General features: G+C 39.3%; 1 protein-coding gene across 3 annotated transcripts in view; it reads right to left on the reverse strand.

The window, feature by feature from the left end:
- Positions 1-24,950, reverse strand: part of LOC124355122 (insulin-like peptide receptor) — a 300,892-nt gene that overhangs the window by 142,063 nt on the left and 133,879 nt on the right. For all 3 annotated transcript variants that reach the window (XM_046806083.1, XM_046806084.1, XM_046806082.1), the window contains exon 2: positions 14,200-14,352. In XM_046806083.1, the coding sequence (XP_046662039.1) occupies positions 14,200-14,352 (153 nt within the window). The remainder of the gene's footprint in view (positions 1-14,199; positions 14,353-24,950) is intronic.

Here is a 24,950-nt window from a genome sequence, read left to right on the forward strand (position 1 = left end):
AAGTATAGAGTCGTAATAAAATTGTTAAAACAAAACTTTCAAATCTGATTTATCACGGATATTACCAAGATTGTTAGGATTTATTACATGAATTCGATAATGATGGACAAAAATACATTATTTAATTTTATTTTTATTTAGTTGAAAAGGTCTTTGTGTAAACATATACATATAAGTGAAAAAGTAACAAATATCCTGTAAGGAATAGACGCAAACACAGCACCTGATATAAGTGATTGTCGTTATGTAAACAAACACGTGCAAGTGAAAGTGTAACAAATATCCTGTAAGGAATAGACGCAAACACAGCACCTGATATAAGTGATTGTCGTTATGTAAACAAACACGTGCAAGTGAAAGTGTAACAAATATCCTGTAAGGAATAGACGCAAACACAGCACCTGATATAAGTGATTGTCGTTATGTAAACAAACACGTGCAAGTGAAAGTGTAACAAATATCCTGTAAGGAACAGACGCAAACACAGCACCTGATATAAGTGATTGTCGTTATGTAAACAAACACGTGCAAGTGAAAGTGTAACAAATATCCTGTAAGGAATAGACGCAAACACAGCACCTGATATAAGTGATTGTCGTTATGTAAACAAACACGTGCAAGTGAAAGTGTAACAAATATCCTGTAAGGAATAGACGCAAACACAGCACATGATATAAGTGATTGTCTTTATGTAAACAAACACGGGCAAGTGAAAGTGTAACAAATATCCTGTAAGGAATAGACGCAAACACAGCACCTAATATAAGTGATTGTCTTCATGTAAACAAACACGTGCAAGTGAAAGTGTAACAAATATCCTGTAAGGAATAGACGCAAACACAGCACCTGATATAAGTGATTGTCTTTATGTAAACAAACACGTGCAAGTGAAAATGTAACAAATATCCTGGAAGGAATAGACGCAAACACAGCACATGATATAAGTGATTGTCTTTATGTAAACAAACACGGGCAAGTGAAAGTTTAACAAATATCCTGTAAGGAATAGACGCAAACACAGCACCTAATATAAGTGATTGTCTTCATGTAAACAAACACGTGCAAGTGAAAGTGTAACAAATATCCTGTAAGGAATAGACGCAAACACAGCACCTGATATAAGTGATTGTCTTTATGTAAACAAACACGTGTAAGTGAAAGTGTAACAAATATCCTGTAAGGAATAGACGCAAACACAGCACATGATATAAGTGATTGTCTTTATGTAAACAAACACGTGCAAGTAAAAGTGTAATAAATATCCTGTAAGGAATAGACGCAAACACAGCACATGATATAAGTGATTGTCTTTATGTAAACAAACACGTGCAAGTGAAAGTGTAATAAATATCCTGTAAGGAATAGACGCAAACACAGCACCTGATATAAGTGATTGTCTTTATGTAAACAAACACGTGCAAGTGAAAGTGTAATAAATATCCTGTAAGGAATAGACGCAAACACAGCACATGATATAAGTGATTGTCTTTATGTAAACAAACACGTGCAAGTGAAAGTGTAATAAATATCCTGTAAGGAATAGACGCAAACACAGCACCTGATATAAGTGATTGTCTTTATGTAAACAAACACGTGCAAGTGAAAGTGTAATAAATATCCTGTAAGGAATAGACGCAAACACAGCACATGATATAAGTGATTGTCTTTATGTAAACAAACACGTGCAAGTGAAAGTGTAACAAATATCTTGTAAGGAATAGACGCAAACACAGCACATGATATAAGTGATTATCTTTATGTAAACAAACACGTGCAAGTGAAAGTGTAATAAATATCCTGTAAGGAATAGACGCAAACACAGCACATGATATAAGTGATTATCTTTATGTAAACAAACACGTGTAAGAGAAAGTGTAACAAATATGCTACGAATAGATGCAAATACAGCACCTAATATTTAAGTAGTGTTTTTTTACTAAACAAACACTAGTAAGTAATAGTGTCACAAATACACAACACGGTTACTTATATATCATGTTAGATATCACGTCAGTAATTCTTGTTATACTAATTCTCGAAAGGATATCCTATTTTATGGTTCAGAAGATGTTTAGGACAAAATCTATCACTATTATCTGGTGGATAAGCATCTATCCAGAAATTTACTTGAAATTCATAAACGGCCTTACAGTATACTGTATACAGTCCAAGGACGCACGGGTACCTGGATGCAGAGGAATTCTATTGGTTGCGCAGAGAAAGAAATCTTTGGGATACCCATTATTATGCCTATATTTTTGTGAATTACCAACCAATAAAAAGATTACACTTTTATCCAATGTTATATTGTTATTTATTAAATGCAGAGATTGCAAAAGCATTAGGGCAACGCGAATCTGTTGGGCGTGGGTCTATCACACTAGGAAGTCACGTAGATGTCCCGCCCCTTGCGATCCTTAATTGCAAGGACGAAGCCAGCAAGGGGGTCTAAGGGGCCCGGACCCCCCAAATTTTCACTTGTTTCAATTATTTTTTTTAGTAAACGATTATTATTATTTAAATAATTCAGTATTACTGCCATGTACTGCTGAAAGATCGTTCTCAACATAGATACGGGTCAAGAACTTTAAAAAGAACAAGATGGGGCCTCACTTTCTGTCCACTTTGGGAAAAATATCAGTTGTCTTGATCCCTCCCCCTAAATTTGTTCCTGGCCACGGTGTTGCTCAATTGTACCACAAGTTTATCCGAGACTAATTTCACTTAACTTTGCGTCTTTCGTAGTATGTGAAAACCACACCACACTATTGTAATGCAGCCATCAATGCTGCTGAAGGGACTAAATACGGGAGCGTGAAACACATAGTCGGTTAACGGCGCGCTGACATCACCATCAACGTTGTTTGCGACAAGTATTATGGCCAGATAAGATCTTGTCAAGATGTAACTAGTCATACCACGTTCTGAACGCATGTACGTGGTCGGGTAACTGACCGACAACCAAGGTCTTAGGATGAGTCAAGTCATCCACTGTGCCTTTCGAGCTTGATGAGCTAGGTGCTGGAACTTAATACTGCGCCTCCTATAAAGGGGTTCATATTATCGCCAACAAGGCCGAGTGAGAAATCCAATGGTAAGATCACGCAAACTCGAGGTTAAGCATCCAAAACCAAATAGTAATAGCATTACATAGGATTAGGGGGGCATAGGATTACAAGAGTGGCCTCTGGGTACATCACGATAATCCTTCATGTGTCTAATATTTCTCAACAACTACTAACAGTTGACAGCTCCTGCAGATGTTTTGATAATCTTGTTCAGCCTGCTAATCCTTATTATTTTGGTCTTCGGAAAATGCCCTTTAAGTCGCAATTCCAATCAGCCGGAAACTGAGAATCGAACCCTTGAAACAAAACCGCGCTCTGTACATGAATCGTAATTGATAACTCATTACTGAGATTCGTCAATAAAGATTTTTCTTCTGTTGACGGCCTAGTCCTTCGTCAGAGTCTACATTTTAATATACAGTTATGCCTCTCTATTCTCAATTTAGAAAGTGATGTTTTGAAATAAGTTTTTAGCTTGAAACATTAATGTATTTGTTTGACTTTTATCGACATTAACATTCGGATTAACAAGTTTAGATGTTCACAGCACTCCAAAATTTAATTTTTTACAACTTAAATATAAAATGCTTTTTTGGATCTGACAATGATCTACATAAAGCCTCGCGTGCATCACGTGTAATATTTAAGTTACACACAAAATGTTACTCAATATATTTTGTACAAATGAAGAAATAAATTAACGAAACGAAAATCCATTTTATGGCGAATTGGACGATGTCACTCATCAGTGGATACAATTTTGAAATGAGTTTTTAGCTTGAAACATTAATGTATTTGTTTGACTTTTATCGACATTAACATTCGGATTAACAAGTTTAGATGTTCACAGCACTCCAAAATTTAATTTTTTACAACTTAGTCTAAATATAAAATGCTTTTTTGGATCTGACAATGATCTACATAAAGCCTCGCGTGCATCACATGTAATATTTAAGTTACACACAAAATGTTACTCAATATATTTTGTACAAATGAAGAAATAAATTAACGAAACGAAAGTCCATTTTATGGCGAATTGGACGATGTCACTCATCAGTGGATACAATTTTGAAATGAGTTTTTAGCTTGAAACATTAATGTATTTGTTTGACTTTTATCGACATTAACATTCGGATTAACAAGTTTAGATGTTCACAGCACTCCAAAATTTAATTTTTTACAACTTAGTCTAAATATAAAAATGCTTTTTTGGATCTGACAATGATCTACATGAAGCCTCGCGTGCATCACATGTAATATTTAAGTTACACACAAAATGCTACTCAATATATTTTGTACAAATGAAGAAATAAATTAACGAAACGAAAGTCCATTTTATGGCGAATTGGACGATGTCAAACATCAAGTGGATACATTTGTGGTAAAGTCATATGGCAATCACAATTTGATTGGATCCAACTACACAACACAGTCCAGGGATACAAGGGTAAAAATAGACATGTCTGAAAAGGAAATGAATCATTTACGTGGTAACTTTAATAATTCCAAAGTTTCTGTGCAATGCTATAAGCTACCAATAATATTGTTCAAAATTTGTGGAAAATGTGCAAGTTGTAAGTAGTGTGATATCTCACAATTTGTGCTATGATGTACTTCTCTTGATAAAATCGAGTTTGACGGTGAGAGCATCCACGCGTAACTCCCTCGCCTTTCCGTTACAGACGTGCTCGAGTGGTCTTCAGCTGACGCGGGCCTGCACCTCCAGCTACAAGATACTTACGATCCCACGCTATGTACTACTTGTAATTAATTAATAGTGCTGCTACTATCACTTTTCACACTTCGTTAACTCAGAAGAATATAGTTTTGGTGTTGTAAAGGTCCTCCGGGTATATCCTGCACTGTTACTCACTGAGCTGATTCAAATGATAAATAACTTCAAAATTATTAAGTCTAAAGCGTCTTACGAATAGTAACCGGTTCTGTTTCTACACACATTTTGATGTATTTTGTGAAGGACATAATTTACATTCCGACACATAACGAAGAAGCTATGGTGGGAAAGGCTGATCGAATGTGAATGTTGAGTTCAGCTCCATGTCACTTTCTGCTTGTCCAGCGTCTGAAGCAACATCGTGGTGCACTCACTTGTACACCTGATGAGACAATGAAAACGCCTCTTCATTTAGATTACACTGTCTTTTAGGTGTCTCTGATGTCGAAACGAAGCAAAGAGTTTATATTGAGCTTCTTCGTCGCCGACTTTTGTTTTATCTCTTCAGACGAACATGACTCCAGATTCCACAAGTGCAGTCTGTTACAGCGTCAGATTACCTGCTTCGATCAGACACACTACTGCCACTCTTCTTACAAGTTACCGAAGTTTAAATCTAAAATTATCTCAGGCATGTAAACACGTAAAACTCGAGTGCATTAAGTACATATACGAATATTGTACTGTTTTAGATGACAAAGTTGACCGAAGACATTAGTATTCTACAAGATTTTGGCTAGATCCCGCGAAAGATCGTATAATTTATTCAAATTAAAGAAAGGTATATGCTATTATTATCTCATGATATCGTTTCAAAGCCTCCAACTTCTGAAAAAGGCATTTACATTAAAAGGAATGTAAGGTGTTTACATTGACGATGGAAGGTTTGAAGAATAATAGAATTTCACACATCCAGGCTTACATAATATGATTTCAACACTACGTTACGAGGTTTGAAATATACCCTCTTCTTCAGGTGAAAACCCCTACGCATTAAAATACTTTTAAAATGTGACAAAGGACTGCCACTCAAGTTAAAATACCTGACGAACTGCATGACGCCCAGACCAGAGAGAATGAACCCAAGTGATGTCACTGTACTAGATCGAAGAGCACAAACAAGTCTCACCCGAACTAACGAAGGTGGGCAATAGCAAGGAACTCAATGGAGGTTTTTCACCTGAAGAAGAGAGAGTAGATTTCAATCCTGGAAACAATATTGTTATCCTTTTTTGTAATATATACCGATGGCAAATTTCAGAAATCCTATTATCCTTTGATTTTCATGGTGTAAGTTCAACAAGATAACGACTATAGATGCAGAGGAATCCGGAGTCATTGTCAGTACTATCATCGGTCGTATTCCATCCTGTCTTCATGCAGACAACACCGGCGAAGACGTTCTTTGTTTCTATGACCCCCGACTGTACTGCGCCACTGGCCGCAGAGACGTAGAAGGAGACAAAGAGGACGTCGAGGCCGCGGCCTTCCCCGAGCCGTGCCCTTGTCCCCGTCCGTCACCGGTCGACTCGGCTGCTACGTGACGGCATCTTCGAAATCCCTTGATGACGCTCAATCGTCTTCGGTAGGCGCAGACTACACCCGAACAGTCTCAATTCTAGACATTAGAGAAAATTGAAGCACTTTACTGGTTCCCACCGCAAGGGACCCCGCTACGTGGTTCCTCCTCTATATCTAGTAATTCCAATAGAAAGGATTCAAACTGTAAATAATAGCAACCTATCCAATGGTAGACTACTGATGATAACTATTCCGTGTATGAGATTCCTCCGCCTGAAATAATCTGAAAACAAAGGTCACAAATTTTTTTGTAGCTCAAGCTCGAGTTTTCTTAAAATAGGATGTAGTGAGAGGTACATTTAGATGGACGGAAACCGTGATTAACAACCTCAAGAGGTTCTTGTTCAGGGAAGAAGACGGCGACGATTAAATTTCGAAAGTCCCTGATGACAAGGTGGCAGTAGACTGTCACCTGCGAAGCACGTAAGAGACACACATGACTCGAGCGGCGACAGAGACTGTACCAGACGTTATTGACGTCAGAGTCTGACAGTCTATGGTGCAATTATCAAATATCGCGTCAGCGTCTGCCGCTCTCACGTGACTACTCTCCGTCTTGGTGACCGCTGGACTAGGCTGGGGTCATCGGCTCTTTGCCAGAGTCTGCAGTCTGCATCCGCTTCGGGGAAACTTCGCTTCGCAATTTCTTACTGAATGGAAAGATTTGTGGATGGAGCAACAGGTCACCTTGAGAGAATGCCAAGGGCATTTGTTGGAGAACTACTGCTGTATGGAACACATGCACACATCCTGATTTATACCATTTACCTTTGTTTGACCAGCAAAATTTGCAGAATAGGCAAGATCGTTAGGCATTAGCAGAACGGATATCGAAACTGCATCTCATGCCATAATATCTTATCGCAATTACAATTATTAATGATATTAGAAATATAGCAAAATATTGGTTATTTCCAAATGATAAATTGATCAATAACTACAGCATCTATTTAAAGCATAAATAACTATTAAAAGGGCGGCTGAGTTTGAATATAAAATTGATGAATTACTAACAGTCTACCAATTAGTAGATATTCCAAAAAAGAACATCCGGTAAAGATGCCGAAAGAGTCATTAGACATTCTATTCAGTATTAAGACTACATGGAATTTCTATTCTATGATCTAAAACCGTAGCATTTCAGGCGTGGAATCTAGTAGTAGTAGATGGTCTACTTGAGGACCTTACTAATAACGGAATCTATGTCCAAGGATATGCAGACGACATAGTCCTTATGGTACAGGGAAAATATACAAATGTTGTTGTTGATATCATGAATACCAACCTTCAACATGTACACAACTGGTGTCAGGGAGAGGGACTGAAAGTAAATCCCTCTAAGACAGTAGTTGTACCATTCACTAGAAAAAAGAACCTAGAGTCTCTTTTTAGGCTGAAACTCGCATCCACTCAGCTGGAGTGGTCAAAGACAGTCAAATATTTAGGACTGACTCTAGACCATAAGCTTACGTGGAATGATCATCTTAATAATATCCTGCACAAAGCAAAAGTGGGCGCTCATGACGTCCAGGAGACTTGCAGGAATCTCATGGGGCGTAAAACCCCATATAGCACTATGGCTTTACAAAGCAGTTGTAAGGCCTCAAATCACTTATGGTTCATTAGTCTGGTGGACAAAGGTGAATCAGGTAACTGCCAAAGCCAAGCTTGAAAGCTTACAAAGGCTTGGCACAATCTTTGTAACCGGAGCATTCAGGAGCAGTCCCTCAGCGACCCTCGAGGTGGCTTTAGGACTTCTACCTCTTGATGTCCATATAAAAGCTGAAGCGCGTAAGTCAGCTTATCGGCTGATGGTTGCTGGCTTGTGGAGGAATGGCGCGTCTAACGCGAGCCATGGCGCCATCACTGAAGCTGTAAACCCAAGCGCTATTCTCGAAATGGTCTCCGACACAATGAGAACGGAGTTCGTATTCAATAAGCCATTCTCTGTTGACTTCTACTCCAGAGATGAGTGGAAATCGCAAGATAACATCCCAACAATAAGAAAGAGCTTTGTCTGGTACACGGATGGCTCGCTTATTAAGGGTAGAACTGGATATGGAGTGTTTAGTCAATCCCCTAGAACTGCCCTTAGCGGCAGTTTGGGTCGGAACTGCTCCATATTTCAAGCCGAAATCTATGGTATCCTAGCCTGTGCCAACCTAGGCCTCACCAGAAGGTACCAGGGAATGAACATCTGTATAATGTCAGACAGTCAGGCAGCTCTTAAAGCTCTTGACTCCAACAGCATTTCATCCAGGCTTGTGTGGGAGTGCTTTAACACTCTCTGCAAGCTTGGATCACGCAACTGTGTGCGTCTTGGTTGGGTACCGGGCCACACAGGCATAGGTGGCAACGAATGCGCCGACAGGCTTGCCAAAAGCGGAGCAAGGATGCCATACACCGGTCCAGAACCGAGTTGTGGTATAAGCAAGTCAGCCGCTTACCAAAGTATAAACAAATGGTCCAGGAAGACACACCGCTTGCGGTGGCAGAGTCACCAAGGACAAGCACTCGGCAAAAGACTGCTTGCCGATTCTAGCTCCGGATTCACCAGATGGCTGATGGGGCTGGGCAGGGATCGGGTTAAGCAAGTGATTGCCTTGATCACTGGACACGGCCATTTCAGGAAACACCTAAACACTCTAGGTTTACGAAATGAGGACTCGGAGTGTAGACTCTGCAATAAGTCTGAAGAGACTGCAAAACACATAATACTGGACTGTGAGAGACTGGGAGCAAGGAGAAGGGCTCTTTTCGGTGATAAACAACCAGGCGACGAACCAGATGCTAGTATCGGGGAAAAGCTTCTTAGCCTAATTAAGGGCACGAAGATAGGCTTACCCCTCTAACATCAAAGGGGCACACAATAAGCTCAGGTTGACGTGTGAGGATCTATGAATCCACCCCAATATCCCAAAGAAAAAAAAAAAAAAAAAAAAAAGTAGCATTTCAGGCACTGAGCAATGATTATCCGATACACATCCGAAGAGATCTTCCTTACAGACGTTTTCAATTTTTTGTAATATCTGTGTAAAATGCTAATCTTTATATGCAGATTTAATGAACTCCTTAAGATAACGAAATTAACTTCGCTATAAAAATTATGCAACACTCCCACACCTTGGCGAATATTCCCCTGTTTGCAATTCAGTCGACTATGGTGGTCCAAAGCAAGGTCCTGACAGGAATCTGGAGCAGCGTCGGTGCAGCTAGAGTTCGACGTCCGCATTCCTCACTTTCTACTCGCCTTCACCTCCCTTCTCTGGAGCTAGGAGTGGGAGGAGGCAATCTCCTGGAGGAAGACTCTCACCGAAATTCCACAAAAATTGTATCCGGCTTGCTTCTTCACCGAGAAGAATTCCCGCTGATGAATGAGCAGCTCGGTAGGTATAGCATTATCTGACGAGATGGGATATTACAATGAGTGATACCTCTACGCCTAGTACTTACATCTTGTATTACAGAATGCCTCGGATCTGATAAACGTTATAAAGAACCTGAAGAAGATAAACTTTGTACGTTTACATAAATTTTGAATTAAACCTACTTTATTACAGAACTAAACACTCTTAGTCTTGCCACATAAAACATATTTAGTTAATCTTAAATTTCACGCTTCTTCAATGGATAGGAAGGACTTTGTTCCAGAACTTCAATATAGAGAATCTATAATTTTTTCTTCCGAAGTCGGTACGATCCTTGTGTTTGTTAGATTTTGAGAAACCTCACTAAAAATAGTTTGCTTGCACGACATCAATAACATCTTATAATACTAACATAATAACCTTTTATTTCTTTTTTTTATGCATCACAATTTGTACAGAGGACGGATAAAATATACATAAAAATACCCATTTTTACTATGGTTAAGGCCATATCCAAGGACATATTTCTGATTGTTTATTGTTTTATATGTCAGGTATGTAATTTACAAATGAAGACATCACCTAGAAATCTTTATCGTCCATTATCTTCGGTTTAGGAAGTTAGTCGGTGTGTTACAGATTCTCAGGTTTGAAGTATCAAGTGTACAAAGATTGATAAATAATTTGCACGGTATGTGTTAGCAGGTTGTACCCTGTGGCACCTTCTTCTTGCCGCGTAGCCTACCGGAATCTTGACAATGTCAGCAGCAGATCAAGCTGGAGGAGGCAAGTTGTGTGACACGAGTGATAAAATTATATATCAGTCAGACGGTATAGTTCTCAGTCATGGGGTTCCACAAGGTTCAATTCTTGGGTTAATGCTTTATGTGATCGACATGAAACACCTTTCTCTACATAATAAACAGGACCAAATCTTACGTATGACTGCACGCTTCAAGTATTTCGTCATACTCTTCAGTCATCCAGTCCGCAACATTGAGTGTACAGGAATGCTACAGAATTTGTTTTCTTGTAATGGACTATCTCTAACCGTAGCCAAACGTCATATATGGCACTTTGGTTTTAAGAGTGGGTCACCTGTGAACGTAGATTCCATTATTCTCCCTAAAGACAGTTCCTTGAATCATAAATTTTACACCAGGCGTTAGGCAAGTCTCTCAGTTGGAACGTCTATGTGGAACACGTTTGTTGGCGTCTTCGTTCCATGTGCTTTGCTCTAGGCCGCCTTTCTCGGATTTGAAGTCTTCGGTTGCTCCTCACTTATTTACTCCAACTTCTCCAAACTAGTACTTCTCCAACGTAAAATCCATGCTATATGGAGTAATATGTGTATTGGGGGATCTCAAATGCCCATCATTAGAATGCAGACCCTACTTTAAAACAATTAAAATTCTGACCCTTTCGGGCTGTGTGAGTGCTGTATTTTTATCCTCTTCACTGTCAGTTGGTCTGATGACTCGTACAATACAAGAGGCAGGACCATGCTGGCAGTTTACAGGCACTTCATTACGTTTTGAAAAGAGGGCTTATCACCTATGCATAAAAATGTATAATGCCTTGCTCACTGGAATTAAAGATGCAAATTCAGAAATTGCCTTAAACAATTTAAAATAGTTTTCATGTAAATAATGCCATATACAATTAAAGATGTCATCTCAAAGCAACGTAATACTGTTAATAATGTCAACATTGTTTAACTATTGGTTATTGATTTGGGCCAAATATTGTCTTAAGTCCATAACTTGTAAAATGTGTTTTGAAAGAATAAATGCGTATTCAATGACTTTTAAAACAAGCTTTTCGATTACGAACGAAAAACAACCAACATATAGCACTTGTATCATCGGCGTTTATCTCGAAAGTTGCGCAACAAGCAATTTAATATAACAAAACGCTTCCATTAGAAGTAATCATTTCCATATCAGTTCAGCATTTGAAAAACAAGTACATTATAAACGGTTACCTTATCTAAGCTACCGCTGCTTGTCAAGGTCTACAGGGAGATAACAGACTCTTCCTCATTCCGCGATAACGGGGATAACGCAATCAATTGGAATTTTCAGATACAAGCACGAAGTAAAACCTAGAAAACGCTTCTTGAATAATTAATACACGCAGTGCTGATATTGCTACAGTGGCTTGCGCGCTCTTACAATGGTCACTTCTCGAATTCCTTAGGCCGGAACGGCCTTCGAGTTCCCAGACAACTAGTACTGAAGTACTCGTATCTGCGGAATAAGTGTCAAAGGGAACAGGTCCAAATATAATTCCCTCTACAGAGTAGACAGACACGACTTTACTAGACTCCCCCGTCGGGGATTAACTTTAGTTTTTATTAACCGTCTTGAAATAAGAATATGCACGACTCAAAGTAAGCCGCATACTTCAGAATGCTTTCTGTACCAGAAGTTGGCACAAAATACATCTGGATCGTGCTAATCTTGCGATACGTGTGAAATGGTAGTTATAATTCTGGTGACACATGCCTCATTCGTCTTGCAACTTTCGTGATGTATGCAGCATTCCTGATTACACATGAGAAGTGGTAGTTGCAATTCCGTTGATATATGCAATATGCTGGTTGCAATTCTGGTTATACATTAGGTATGCTGGTTGTAATCCTGGAGATATATGCTGCATGGTGATTGCAATTCTGGTGATACATGCGGTATGCTGGTTCTGGTTGTAATCTTAGAGATGCACATAGACCATGGTGGTTGCAACTTATCTGATGAGATGGACTGTGGCTCACACACAAGTTCGGTACTGACGAAGGATGCCGTGAACCTGATCCGGTCTGTAAACGATACTACGAAATGTTTGGTACATACGTAGCTTGCACACCACGAAAGTAGCGGAATATTGGGATGATCTGTGTTTGATGACGGTTATACCTCGCAGCATTGAAGTAAAATAAATAGTTGTATTCGATGTGCACGATCTTCGGCAAGAAATCTGGACGTCACACGGCGAAGAGTTTTGACACATTTGGGTCTTACTTCTCGGCTACTTAACGACACTACGGCAGGGGTTTACAAGGTGGGTACTCTCCCAAATACCCCACGTGTAATAACACTTTTGCATGTGCTAACATAGGTTGTAACTTTTTTACATACATTTATTAAAAATTGTGGCGTCCAAAACGCAGTATTGGAAAGATATTCAACTGATGAGTTCTGTCTGTTGAATATGATTTTGGCATTTGATATATAATACACTGAACCACGATATAAATTACTCCTTTTCTATTCAAATAAGATTATTTTATACAACACATCGTACCTCAAATATGCACCTAAAAATTCTATTTGCATTTTTAAATAGGTTGTACGCTCAAATGAATGTCGTAACGTATCCTTCTTGGTCTCTCTAGCTCCCTTCTGTGAACCTTTCATACATGTCGCTTCTTAATACGTTTTTTAAACTGAAAATACAATACCTCAAGCAATAATAAAATCCATCAGTCACAGACAATCTCAAAAAGTTTATATATGGACACACTCAAAATCCTACAGTTATCTGAAAGTGTGCCAAACGTAATTTGGAGTCGACTTTCAAAAACTGTGTTTGTTGGCATACAACGTTGATAGTCACCAATGAGTCAATTACTTCTTTGAATTATGGCCCAAATAAAATATATCTACATACATAGACTTAATTTTCTGTTCAGCAATGGGTTAGAGCTTGTAAAAACAAAAGATGCACACAAATATCAAGTTCAGCCAGTTACAACTTATATTATGTATAGCCGTGTATACAAATGATATTGCAGGAAAACTGTCTTCCTAACCAGTCCTAACCAGCTTATTCCACAAGTGTCATATAGGCAGAATGAACCAGTTCTGTCTAGTTTTCACTAAATTACCAATATATAAACATTCTCATAAAATGAACATTTCGAGATATACTACCAAGCCGTGTTAAATAATAATTCATTCCACATCAACATTTTCCTTTAAAATTTACTGAAATGTGGGAGACACAAAACTACAAATATTGTCCCATAAAAATCAGTTACGTGTTATGTAATAAATGCGTTAAGAAATTAACAACAGATGAACGTACGCTGATATAAAAATAATGGCGTAAAACCGTGGGACGTTTAACATTATTCTCATAGGAGAAACCAGCTTTTAAGAGGGCCAATTAGTAAATTGATTTCCAAATTTTAAAAACATAATCCTACATTAAATGTATACAATTTTATTACACCGTGTGCCATCGCTTTTCATTGTAGCTAACTCTTAAATGGAAAACCAAGGGAACACATCGTCATTGCCCTTTCAGATCACATGTGTTATTTCGATGCGTGATCCTGCTGAAAATTAAATTTTTACCAAAGTTGAGACCGAATCTTTCAAGGATATCTTATGCGAAAATGTGTTGTTTACGGCTCTGTGACTTGAACTGCAAACTCGAGGCCTACCTCCTGTGCGGTTGAACGGCACGGTGTCTGTGGCGTTCTGGGCGGCAGCAGACGTAGTCAGCAGTGCCAGTGCCAGCAGGGCCGTGCAGAGCCACGACACATCGTCACCACTACCGTAACACGTGGTCCGTGTCCTCGGTCTCGCACAGTCACCTACAACACAACGGAACACGTCACCAACACGTACAATAGACAACAGTGTACATCTAAACAATCAGAAAATTATAAAGAAGAGTTTCAACTTCCAGGAGCGACAACACACGGCTGCCATTCATGTTCCCGTGCAGCAGCAGCAGCTCTGAAAAATATTTTGTTTCCCCCAATGTTCAAGCAGCTCCTGGGCTGTGATCTTGTTCAAGTGGAAGACCATTTCAGTATACATTATTGTTCTCTTACTGCAGTACAAAATTAGAAAGCATTGCAGTGGTGAAGACAATCGCCACTTTCACACCATGCAAGACTTGAGTGTTCGTTAACTGTGTCATCTACTGAGACAACATCTCAGTCAGAATCTACAACGCCTTTAAAGCCGCACATAGATTTGTGTCGCTTACTGTGTCGTTAAATGAGAATTTGGCATTATAAACCCTTATAGACTTTAGATTTTGGATATAAAAAGGGCATACGGGCTTTCAACTTTCTCCACCCGATGGAAACAAATTGCAAAAGCAAGGTGTGCAAAAATTCACCTATTTCAAACAATGCCCCCTGATTCCCTTTAGTGACAGTTGTACATCGCAACATTAGCTAAAGATTCTAAGCACTAGACTAGCTTAAGTTGTAACGGAAGAAGACAAAAACGATCTTCCCCTCATATGTTTTGTAAAGTATTAACGCTCTATATATTTTAGCTCGTTATACTACCACTTCCGTTTTTCACCAAGTGTTTAATAACTTAGTAAAGATGTTATGCCAATTGGGATTTCTGGAACTGATTTTGAGGACAACTAATTAGACAAAATCTGTTTTGTGTTATCACTAATGACATTCATTGTCATTGGAACGGATAAGTTGGTAAGTAACGAGGTTTGTATTATAATTACACTACAGGAAGAAACCAATCAGACCCTGGAGATAATTGTGTGAAAAATAACTGGAGTATAATTTGCTAGTGATTATTTTAAGTACCGTACACCTATTACGACTTGTTGACAAGTACTTATATTAAACGTTTAATGTGAAAAAAGACAAAACTCGCCAAAGCTTGCTAGATAAGTTGACATTGCTTTATGTTAGGTTAGAGCGGAAAAAAGGGATAAGGTGAGAGAGGAAGTGCACTTTCTGTATGAACATGAGCCTGTTAGGTTAGAGTGGAAAAAAGGAGTACGGTAAGAGAGGTAGCGTCCATTCTGTATGAACTGCCTGTAAGTTCGGCAGGAAGTTAAGTGACTTAGTAAGCAGTTAGATTTAGTTGGCAATTGGAAGTGCAAAAAGAGTTCAAGAACAAAAAAGATACTGAAAGAAATTTTTGCTCCCTTTTAAATTAACCGTGGAATAATAAATTTCAACAATAACGTTTAGGCAAGACACATTTTTATAAGTATAGATTTGTGAATGTGAAAGATAAACACAAACTAACTAGTAGACGTACAATAACAGGAATTACGTTAAATTCAAGCTTGTTGATTTTCTAATTTCGCAGCAAACAATTTACAAACAATATTTTTTATATTTTACCTCGGTAACAACGAACATGGGTGACGTTTTTTGTTGTTTTTAAATAAACTGTTCCAAAAAATTTACATTCATAACTCGGAAACATGTGACCAGATTTTTATAAAAGATAGGTAGAATTCATCGCGTGGCCAAAACCGAATTTAGTAACAACTTTTTAATATAATTAAAATATTACATACTTATAAACAGGACACCTGTCCCTATCTTGAATAAGAGAACTTGGTCTTAATCGGATCACTAGTTTCCAATTTGGTTGATAAGTGCCAAAAACTGGTTCCTTTTTCACTGTTATCGACTAACACTGAAAGTTGTAGTTAGTAAATTAATTTCATAGTATGTCTAAACACCGAAATAAACAAGCAAACTTTCAATGTACTCCCGTTACTTTAACTATACCAGTTTTATTCACTTTCAAGCTAAGAAATCTCTACTTTTCGAGTTTATATTAACGTTGACGGCGAGTCGGAGAGGGACATAGAAATCCCGAGAAGAACCGTTCAGCTAGGGAAATGATCCGTAACCAAGTGCATTCCTGGCCTGATATCGGCTGCAACGGGTCTGGTCTACCGGTCTACAGAGCTCATCCGACAACCGACCACGACCGTTCAGGTTTTTCAATGCTTACATGGAAGGAAGTGCATAGAAGGATTGTCATAAAAATGTGTTAATGATCTTACAACACCTTTTAGTACGACGACTACTAGGAACGAGGTAGAAGTACGCCACACCACGTGTCGCATAACAGCCTTCGCTAAGGTTGCATACAATATTTCAAGTCAATACCTCATATCACTCTAAACAATGCTATACCACATTCTGTAATGGATTTGCATTGTATCAACCACTGAACTATTGAGTCGATTGGAAAAATAACTAGAGAATATATTTATCCGTAACCCACACAATATGGATAGAAGTCTCCAAATAATATGTACAGAACTGACGAAAATGTGATAACGTCGCCTGTTTGTACAGTACGGAGCACGTGCAAGAAGTGGCGTTTATCCATTTCTCCGAATCCTTCGATGTTTCTCACAAGTATTTCATCGTATACCGAGCGAAAACAGTTCCGAAAATTGGCCGACACGAGTTCTTGGAACCTGACGCAAGAGCGGGCGATTTGCATAAGTTACCGACATCCGGCCCTGCTAACATTACTAGGTAGGAGGTCTATCGTGGCGTGGCTAGTACTGTACGTACACAGTGAGTTGACTACTATGGTCGGAATACACGCCGTGTCGTCCCAAGGATTATTACAGCATACTGTCAATTACAGTTGTATTTCCACTGTTGGTGAATAGAAACTCTCCCATCCATTATGTAGTTTACAAAAGATGCATACACCAAGTTTGCATATAAATTTCAAAGTGAATATAGTATTTGTGCGAATAATAGACTTTGCTCAAAATAATTAAACTGCACAAAAAGAATTACACCATATTTTCATTCATTATTATTTGATATTGGGTTTGTATTTCAATTAGCTGAGCTTTCACCCAGTACAAAAGGAAATTGTAAATACATATTTTGTTATTTTACGTAGATTTTGTAAAAGGTGATTTTTTTATTGGTGCGGTTTTTAAAACTAATTAAAAAAATGAAAAACAACTTGCATTGACATAAACATGCATTTATTTGAACTACAGTGTCATGACATTAACGTTTAAAAATGATTTCTGGCATATGGGCCATTTCGTTCGCGTAGAAAGCCTAATCGAATAGCGTCCAATTTTCGAATACTCTTTCCAGCAGCTGTGGTTAAATTCCGCCAATAACTCGACGAATGTTAGCTTCCAAGTCATTTAAAGTTTGTGGCTTGTCAGCGTATACTTGAGACTTAACATATCCCCACAGAAAGTAGTCTGTTGGCGTGATATCACACGACCGTGGGGGCCAGTTGACAGTACCTCTAAATTAAATGAGATGATACGTTCACCAAATGTTTCTGCCAAGAGGCCAATTGTGTCGTTTGCCGTGTGGCACGTCGCGCCGTCTTGTTGGAACCAGACATTTTCTAAATCCACTTCAAGTTCGTTTAGCTGAGGAAAGAAAAAGTCCCGTAACATTGCCCGATAGCGTTGACCATTTACCGTAACAGTCTGGCCAGCATTGTCTTTAAAAAAATAAGGGCCAATAACACCACCTGCCCAAATGGCGCACCAAACGGTAAGTTTTTGTGGATGAAGGGGCATACCAACAAATTCTTTTGGGTTTTCATCACTCCAAATCCGACAATTCTGTTTGTTGACAAAGCCGCATAACCAGAAATGAGCCTCATCACTGAAAAAAAATCTTGTCTGCGAAAGCTGGGTCACGTGTTATCTTATGTTGAGCCCATTCAACGAAATCAAGACGCTTGCGATAGTCTAATCAATTCAGTTCTTGCACCAACTGAATCTTGTATGGATATAGGCGTAGATCCTTCCGTAAAATATTCCATAGAGTTGAGTAGCAGATCGCTAATTGCTGCGCACGATGACGAATCGACACACTTGGATCCTCTTCAACACTATGAGCAACAGCATCAACAGCCTCTTCGGTCCTTACTGTGCGGCGTCTCTGCCGATGCTTGTCAACAAGAGTGTGGGTATTACGAAAACGATTAACCAAAGCTCGAATACCTGACTCTGGTGGACGATTATGAGGTCCGTAAATCGGACGAAGAGCTCGGTAAGTTGCCCGAACTGAACTGCAGTTTTCAAAATAAATTTGCACTATTCGCAAACGCTCTTCTTTTGTAAGTCTGTTCATGGTTACTATACAATAATACGCACTAGACAATACAAATATCGAAATGACCTAAGATAATAAACAAAGATTAGCTGTTTTATTCAAATTTAATTGTTGTGTTTAATAGTGGTGCCAACTTAAAAACCACACCAATAAAAAAATCACCCTTTATACAAAATCAGCCTATTGCTATCGCCCACATGGTAGCAATTAAGAAACAATTATACTTCAACTTCAACGAACATAGCACCCAGATGCCAAATCCATCTCCCATTCATAACATTATATACATATAACGCGGATTGTGGAAGTGGTAACTGTCCCAACAAAGCCCCCCAAAAAAGTTGAAACTTGGTACAACAATTGACACAAACAATTGGTAACAATTGATCTTATACAAGTATAGGCTAAGTTCGTTGACCAGCTTGAAAAGCCATTTTGTTTCAATATGACGGCCGTTTAAACTTTAAAAACTCCATAACTCATTTAATTATGAACCTAGAGATAAAACAAAACATCTTCTGGAACGCTTATAAGACATACTAAAACTTTTGTAATGGGCAATTTTTTAGTATCTCGAACGGACTTGAGATATTGATTATAAGTAAATCCCATTGGAACTATTTTATCTCCGGGAACTGGCGATAGGAATGCCGAAACAAGTACCTGGGGTGGCAACGTGTCCGTAAAACCATTAACAAATGACCATCCTTACCGTCGCAGACGACATGTTCCACGACGCCTACTGTGACACACGTGGTACCGACATCTACCTCGACGCCCGCCGCCCCGACGTCTACCGTGGCACCCGCTATGTCAACGCCTGTGGTGTCACTCTCCCCACATTATTCGATTCTGGACACCTCTTCTACGTCTACCCTACAGCCTGAGCTACCCACTATAGAGAATCTGGTAAGGGAAAACACCATTCTTCAGGAAAAGATTGCTGAACTGAAAGAACAACTACGTCATGTCATAGACCATACAATAGAAAACGATAAGCGACTGTTGCAGTACACAGACCAAATATTTGTTGTAAACTCGCCACAGTCTGTCATGACATCTCGTGCGTCGGTGGCTGACTTCGGGACGCAGTGTGATTTGCCAGCTATATGTATGGAAGAGCAGTATGTAAATGGCCGTGCTGATATCAACAACCTGAGGACCACGGTGGAGGTGCTTGAGGCCGAGCTGCGGACTCTTTGAGGGGGACAAGGTGTGGCAAGTGTGGAGGGGAGGATGGTGGATCCGAGTGGATGTGCAGCGTAGTAAAGGAAGACCACTCCAAATAAACAACAGGTTTGCTGCTCTGAAGACTGATATCCAGGAAAGCGGAAACAAAATAAAAAATTATAAAGGACCGAAACTCGAAGAAGGCTCAGCAACCCGTTTTTAAAACAAAAGCATCACTGCCTTTCCATACGGTTTGGATCAACGGTGATAGCCATGGCCGAAATATTACGGAACTAGTTCAGAGCATGGTGACCAGGGATACTACAGTGGAGGGAGCCTGCAGGCCGGGAGCAAAGCTGCAGACGTGAATTCTGATGCTACCCCTCCACCTGGCAGTTGCTATGTTCTCATAGCGGGAACCAACGATCTTGCAAGCTGGGCAGCAGAACAATATTTATAGGCATTCGGAGCTCTGCATCACTGCCAAGCTGAAAAATGCTAAGGTGATTGTCTTAACTCTCTGCCCCACCGACACGACCTGCCAACTGACCATCCAATAAATAAGGAGACGAAACTAAGCCAACGCCTATATTGAAGAACTATGTGCTAGGCATATGTGGGGGCAGTGGTGTTAGACTTCAACATTATTAGAAGGGGTGCATTTACAAGACACGGAATGCATTTGAAAACCAAAAGTAAGCAACTCTTGGCAAGGCACCTGATACAATGCATGCAGGAGCTGGGTCACATTCCTGGTGCAGCGCAGTCTTCGCCTCCTACAGACACCCGAAGACAATCCTCTGCCGGCCGGAAGTTTTCGTCGGCTGCGTTAACTGAGCCTCGTACGCTGCCATACGAGACTTTTTACTGACGCGGTCAAGACGACGAAGAATAGTGTGAAAAAAACTTTCCACCTATAATGACTACGACAGTAACCTAGGGATATCAGCACTGGACACTCAAAAACATTGTTCAAATTACAAATCAAAATTTAACAAAATTCAAAATTCTTTACAAAACACTTTCAGTGTTGCATCAAAATGCACAGATTGCATCCAACAAAATTGAGGAGCTATCGCTCATGGCAGATGAGCTGCAACTTGATATTTTCATTATCTCTGAGCATGGTTTCACACCTGAAAAATGCTGCTCTGTTCAGAATTGACAATTATCAATTGGCAACGATATTTAATCGAACGCAACACAAAGGGAGAGGTGTGGCAATTTTTGTCAAATCGAAACTGGTATTCCAACCCTTTCAGAGTTGACCGCACTAGTGAGTTGGACTTTGAAGCGGAAGGTACACAAATCAGTCCAAATTTTTCTGGAAAACTTGTAATAATTGGCGTATATTTAGATCCCCGAACGGATGCTTCACAACATTTTTTGAACAATTCGAGTCCCTTCTAAATTTGTTACGTTCCAAGGCATTGAAATTCATAATTACTGGTGATTTCAACATTTATGTATTAGACCACACCAACCCTCAACACCCAGCGGTTTCGCGATGTTCTCACTTCTTTTGACTTAGTCTGGTCCGTGAACACACCAACTCGAGTGACTGCCAGGTCGAGTAACGGCCATCGACAACGTCATCACAAACTTTCCGGGCGTCTCTGTTACTGTTTTTCGACGCGGCCATCTCTGACCATTTTCGCACAGGAGACTGTAATCAAACAATTCAATCCTAAATACGAAACCCTCTTCAGCAAAATTTAAAAGAGATTTAAAAAATGAAAACATTAAAATTCTCAACAGATTCCTCCAAAGAGAATCTTGGTCATTTGTGGATGCTTTTGAACACGTAGAGGAAGCATTCACTGCGTTCAATGACTGCCTTAATTATTACCTTAATATTACTTGCCCATATAGAATGATAAAGGAGCGATCTCATAGGAAGAGTAATACCTGGATTACTCAGGATATTCTCTACTTGAGAGAAAGGCTCAAATTTTACCATTCAATTTATTTAAAATCAAATAACGAAAACTTCAAAAAATTTTATAGAACATTTAAAAACAAAATTATCGCAAGGAAATAAAAAGCCGCTAAAGCACGAGATGGTTGAACAAAAATTGGAGAACGCAGAAAATTTTTCAAAAAGTGCGTGGCAAGTAATAAAAAGCGTTACATCATAAACAAAAATACTCAAAACAATCAAATCCGAAACTAAAAATTGACGGTAAATTAACAGACGACCCATTTTCTAGTGGCTAGCGAATTTAATATTTTTTTCGACTGTGGCTGTACCAAGCACATCTTTCAGTTGTGACAATCTTGTAGAAAATGTAGTAGTGAGACCGGTCTCTTCCATGGTTCTGTTTCCTGTGGGGGAGGTGGAGATGGCAGTCGTCTTGAGAGACCTCAAACCGAAGAAGTCCAGCGACATCAACGGAATGTCCGTGTGACTGATCAAGCGTTGCTTCAAGCACATTTTTGACACCACTTACTAAATTGATAAATCTGTCCTTCGCCCAAGGAGTTTTCCCTTCAGCTTTGAAGACAGCAAGAGTGGTTCCGATCTTTAAAAAGGATGATCCCTTGCATCGCAAGTAATTACCGTCCTGTTTCCATTCTTCCTGTCATGAGCAAAATTTTTCGAAAAGGTTTTCATTAGAAGGCTATGAAGGTTTTCTTGAACAGTTTGAAATTCTTTAACCCTGAGCAGTACGGATTCAGGAAAAAAACAAATCGACGATTGATGCTGTAACAAAACTCATTGACTGTGTTGTTGATGGCTTGGAGAGGCGAGAACAAGTGCTCAGAATATTTCTCGACCTTTCAAAGGCCTTTGACTGTGTGCATCATGGGACACTGTTGTATCAGTTATGGACATGTGGTGTTCGAGGTTCAGCCGCATAAATGGCTTTTCGTCATACCTCAGTGGCAGAGAGCAGTGTGTGCAGATCGCGAACACCTTGTCAGGCAAAGTAAAAATGCAGTACGGTGTTCCCCAGGGTTCAATTTTGGGGCCCATACTTTTTCTCATTTACGTCAACAGATTGAATTCATCAATTCAAAATGGAGAGGTGATTCAATATGCGGACGATACGACTCTGCATCAGATCAAGTACGAAACAAGATCTTGAGATCAAAGCTTTTATTGAAATAAACGCATGCATCGAGCACTTTCAAATAAAAATCTAAAAACTAACTATGCCAAAACTAACGTTAATAAAATTTTGTCTCCGTCAACAAGAAGATGAATACACACCAATTGTGATGGCGGATGAAGCTATCCTAGATGAAGCCGAATCCACCAAGTTTCTGGGGATGTACCTGGACAGGGGACTGACCTGGAGCGATCACATTGACAGAGTTTGCTCAAAGGTTGCCTCAGGCACTTATGTCTTACGCAATCTAGCAAAATTCTGCTCATTTGATGTACTGAAAACTGCCTACTTTGGCATAGTACATCCACATTTGACCTACGTTTTGAGACTATGGGGCAGCTGTTCTAAATACAAATTTGACAGAGTATTTAGAACACAAAAGAAAGCTGTTGAATAATTTCGAAATTAAAACCCAGAGAGTCGTGTAAAATTGCCTTCAGGGAGCTTGGATTTCTAACCTTACCCAGCCCTCTATATTCTCGACGTTACCCTATACTGCCGATTCAAATGTGAACTGGTTCAGGGCAGGGACGTCCATCAGTACGAGACCAGAGGCAGGAACAAATTTCAGAACTGAACAGCATAGAACGGCTATGTTCGAACACTTGCCATCTCAAATGGGTGTCAAGTTAATCAATAAGCTCCCTGGAGATCTCAAACGAATTTAATGAACCCAAACAATTCAAAATCTTTTTGTTGTCAAAGGCATTTTACTCCGTTGATGAGTTTACGATGGGCCGCTGGGATGAAAATTAGCATTTTATTATTATTATTCTATTTATCCTTTTCTGATATCCAAAACATGCAAAATACAATATATTGTTAGGTTCACACATGAGTATGTGAAATTAACTGTGCCTATGATAAGATAGGTTTTAGTTTATAGATTTTTAAATCAATATGTTGAAATGACGCTTGCAATGCAATTTTGTTAATTGTTTTACTGCAATAAAGAATTATTATTATTATTATTATGAGGAACTTGTGCTAGTAATAGTGAAATGCGACAGACAGGGGACGCGTGTGATCATAATAGAAGCTCAGGCTACTTCATACGCGTCCCTGAGAGGAAAAATCCTGTACTGTTTTCAAGTTTTGGGTTTAAACAATTTCAGAGAGAAAAAAATTATTCCAACTGTCCAAATTAAAAAAAAGTGGGAGTTTTACACTATGGACCACCAAAGTTTGATATTTAAAGCCACCAGCAATACAAAACCAAAGTACCAAATAAATACTTCCTGCTGACATGAATTATACCAAAGCCTAAACTATTCAACAAGTTTTGGATTTAAACCATTTCAGAGGGAAAAACATATTCCTATTGTCCAAATTTAAAAACAATTGTGGGAGTTTTCCACTATGGACCACAGAAGTTTGGTTTTAGGGTCACCAGAAATACAAAACCAAAATACCAAATAAATATTTCCTGTTGACATGAATTATATTTGTTTATGATTCTGATGAAGAAAATGAGCTGTTCTAAAATTGTAAACATCTCGCAGCATGTTTGTTGAGATGAGTGTTCCGCTCTCCGAGGTAAAATCTCCAAGCGTTCACATTGAACACAATACGAATATAGCGATGTACCGAGTCGCTGGCTCAGGAGGGTTGAGATTCGTTCGACATTGTCTGCATGCAAGGGAGAGAATCAGTCATTACAATGCCCTCGTGCGTATGTGTGAGTCGGTGCGTGTGCGTGCGTACAACCGACCTCTACACGCAGCTTATCGCGTTACGTCTGTCCCACATCCGCCCGGAATGTTCTTACCACCTCCTCCCACCTTACTCTATTCTGCTCACCTACCATCCCCTGCAACACTCCCCTGACAAGCCAGGTATCAAGTCGTATGGATCAATTCTGTCTCAATGGGATGCACAAACACGAAACTTCTATACCCTTATGTGTTATTCCTCTATGTCTTTAGGAATCATAAATAACAACAGTCTAAAAAAATCGTTCTGCGAAGTCCACGTCTACTTAGTATATTGTAACAACTGGTTGGACACTTGTTTTTTAGAGTTCACTCACTGATGGACCAATGGGAGGTTCGGTGAAGT

Source organism: Homalodisca vitripennis, chromosome 2 (assembly GCF_021130785.1).
Source record: "Homalodisca vitripennis isolate AUS2020 chromosome 2, UT_GWSS_2.1, whole genome shotgun sequence".
In the NCBI taxonomy this organism is placed as follows: Eukaryota; Metazoa; Arthropoda; class Insecta; order Hemiptera; family Cicadellidae; genus Homalodisca; species Homalodisca vitripennis.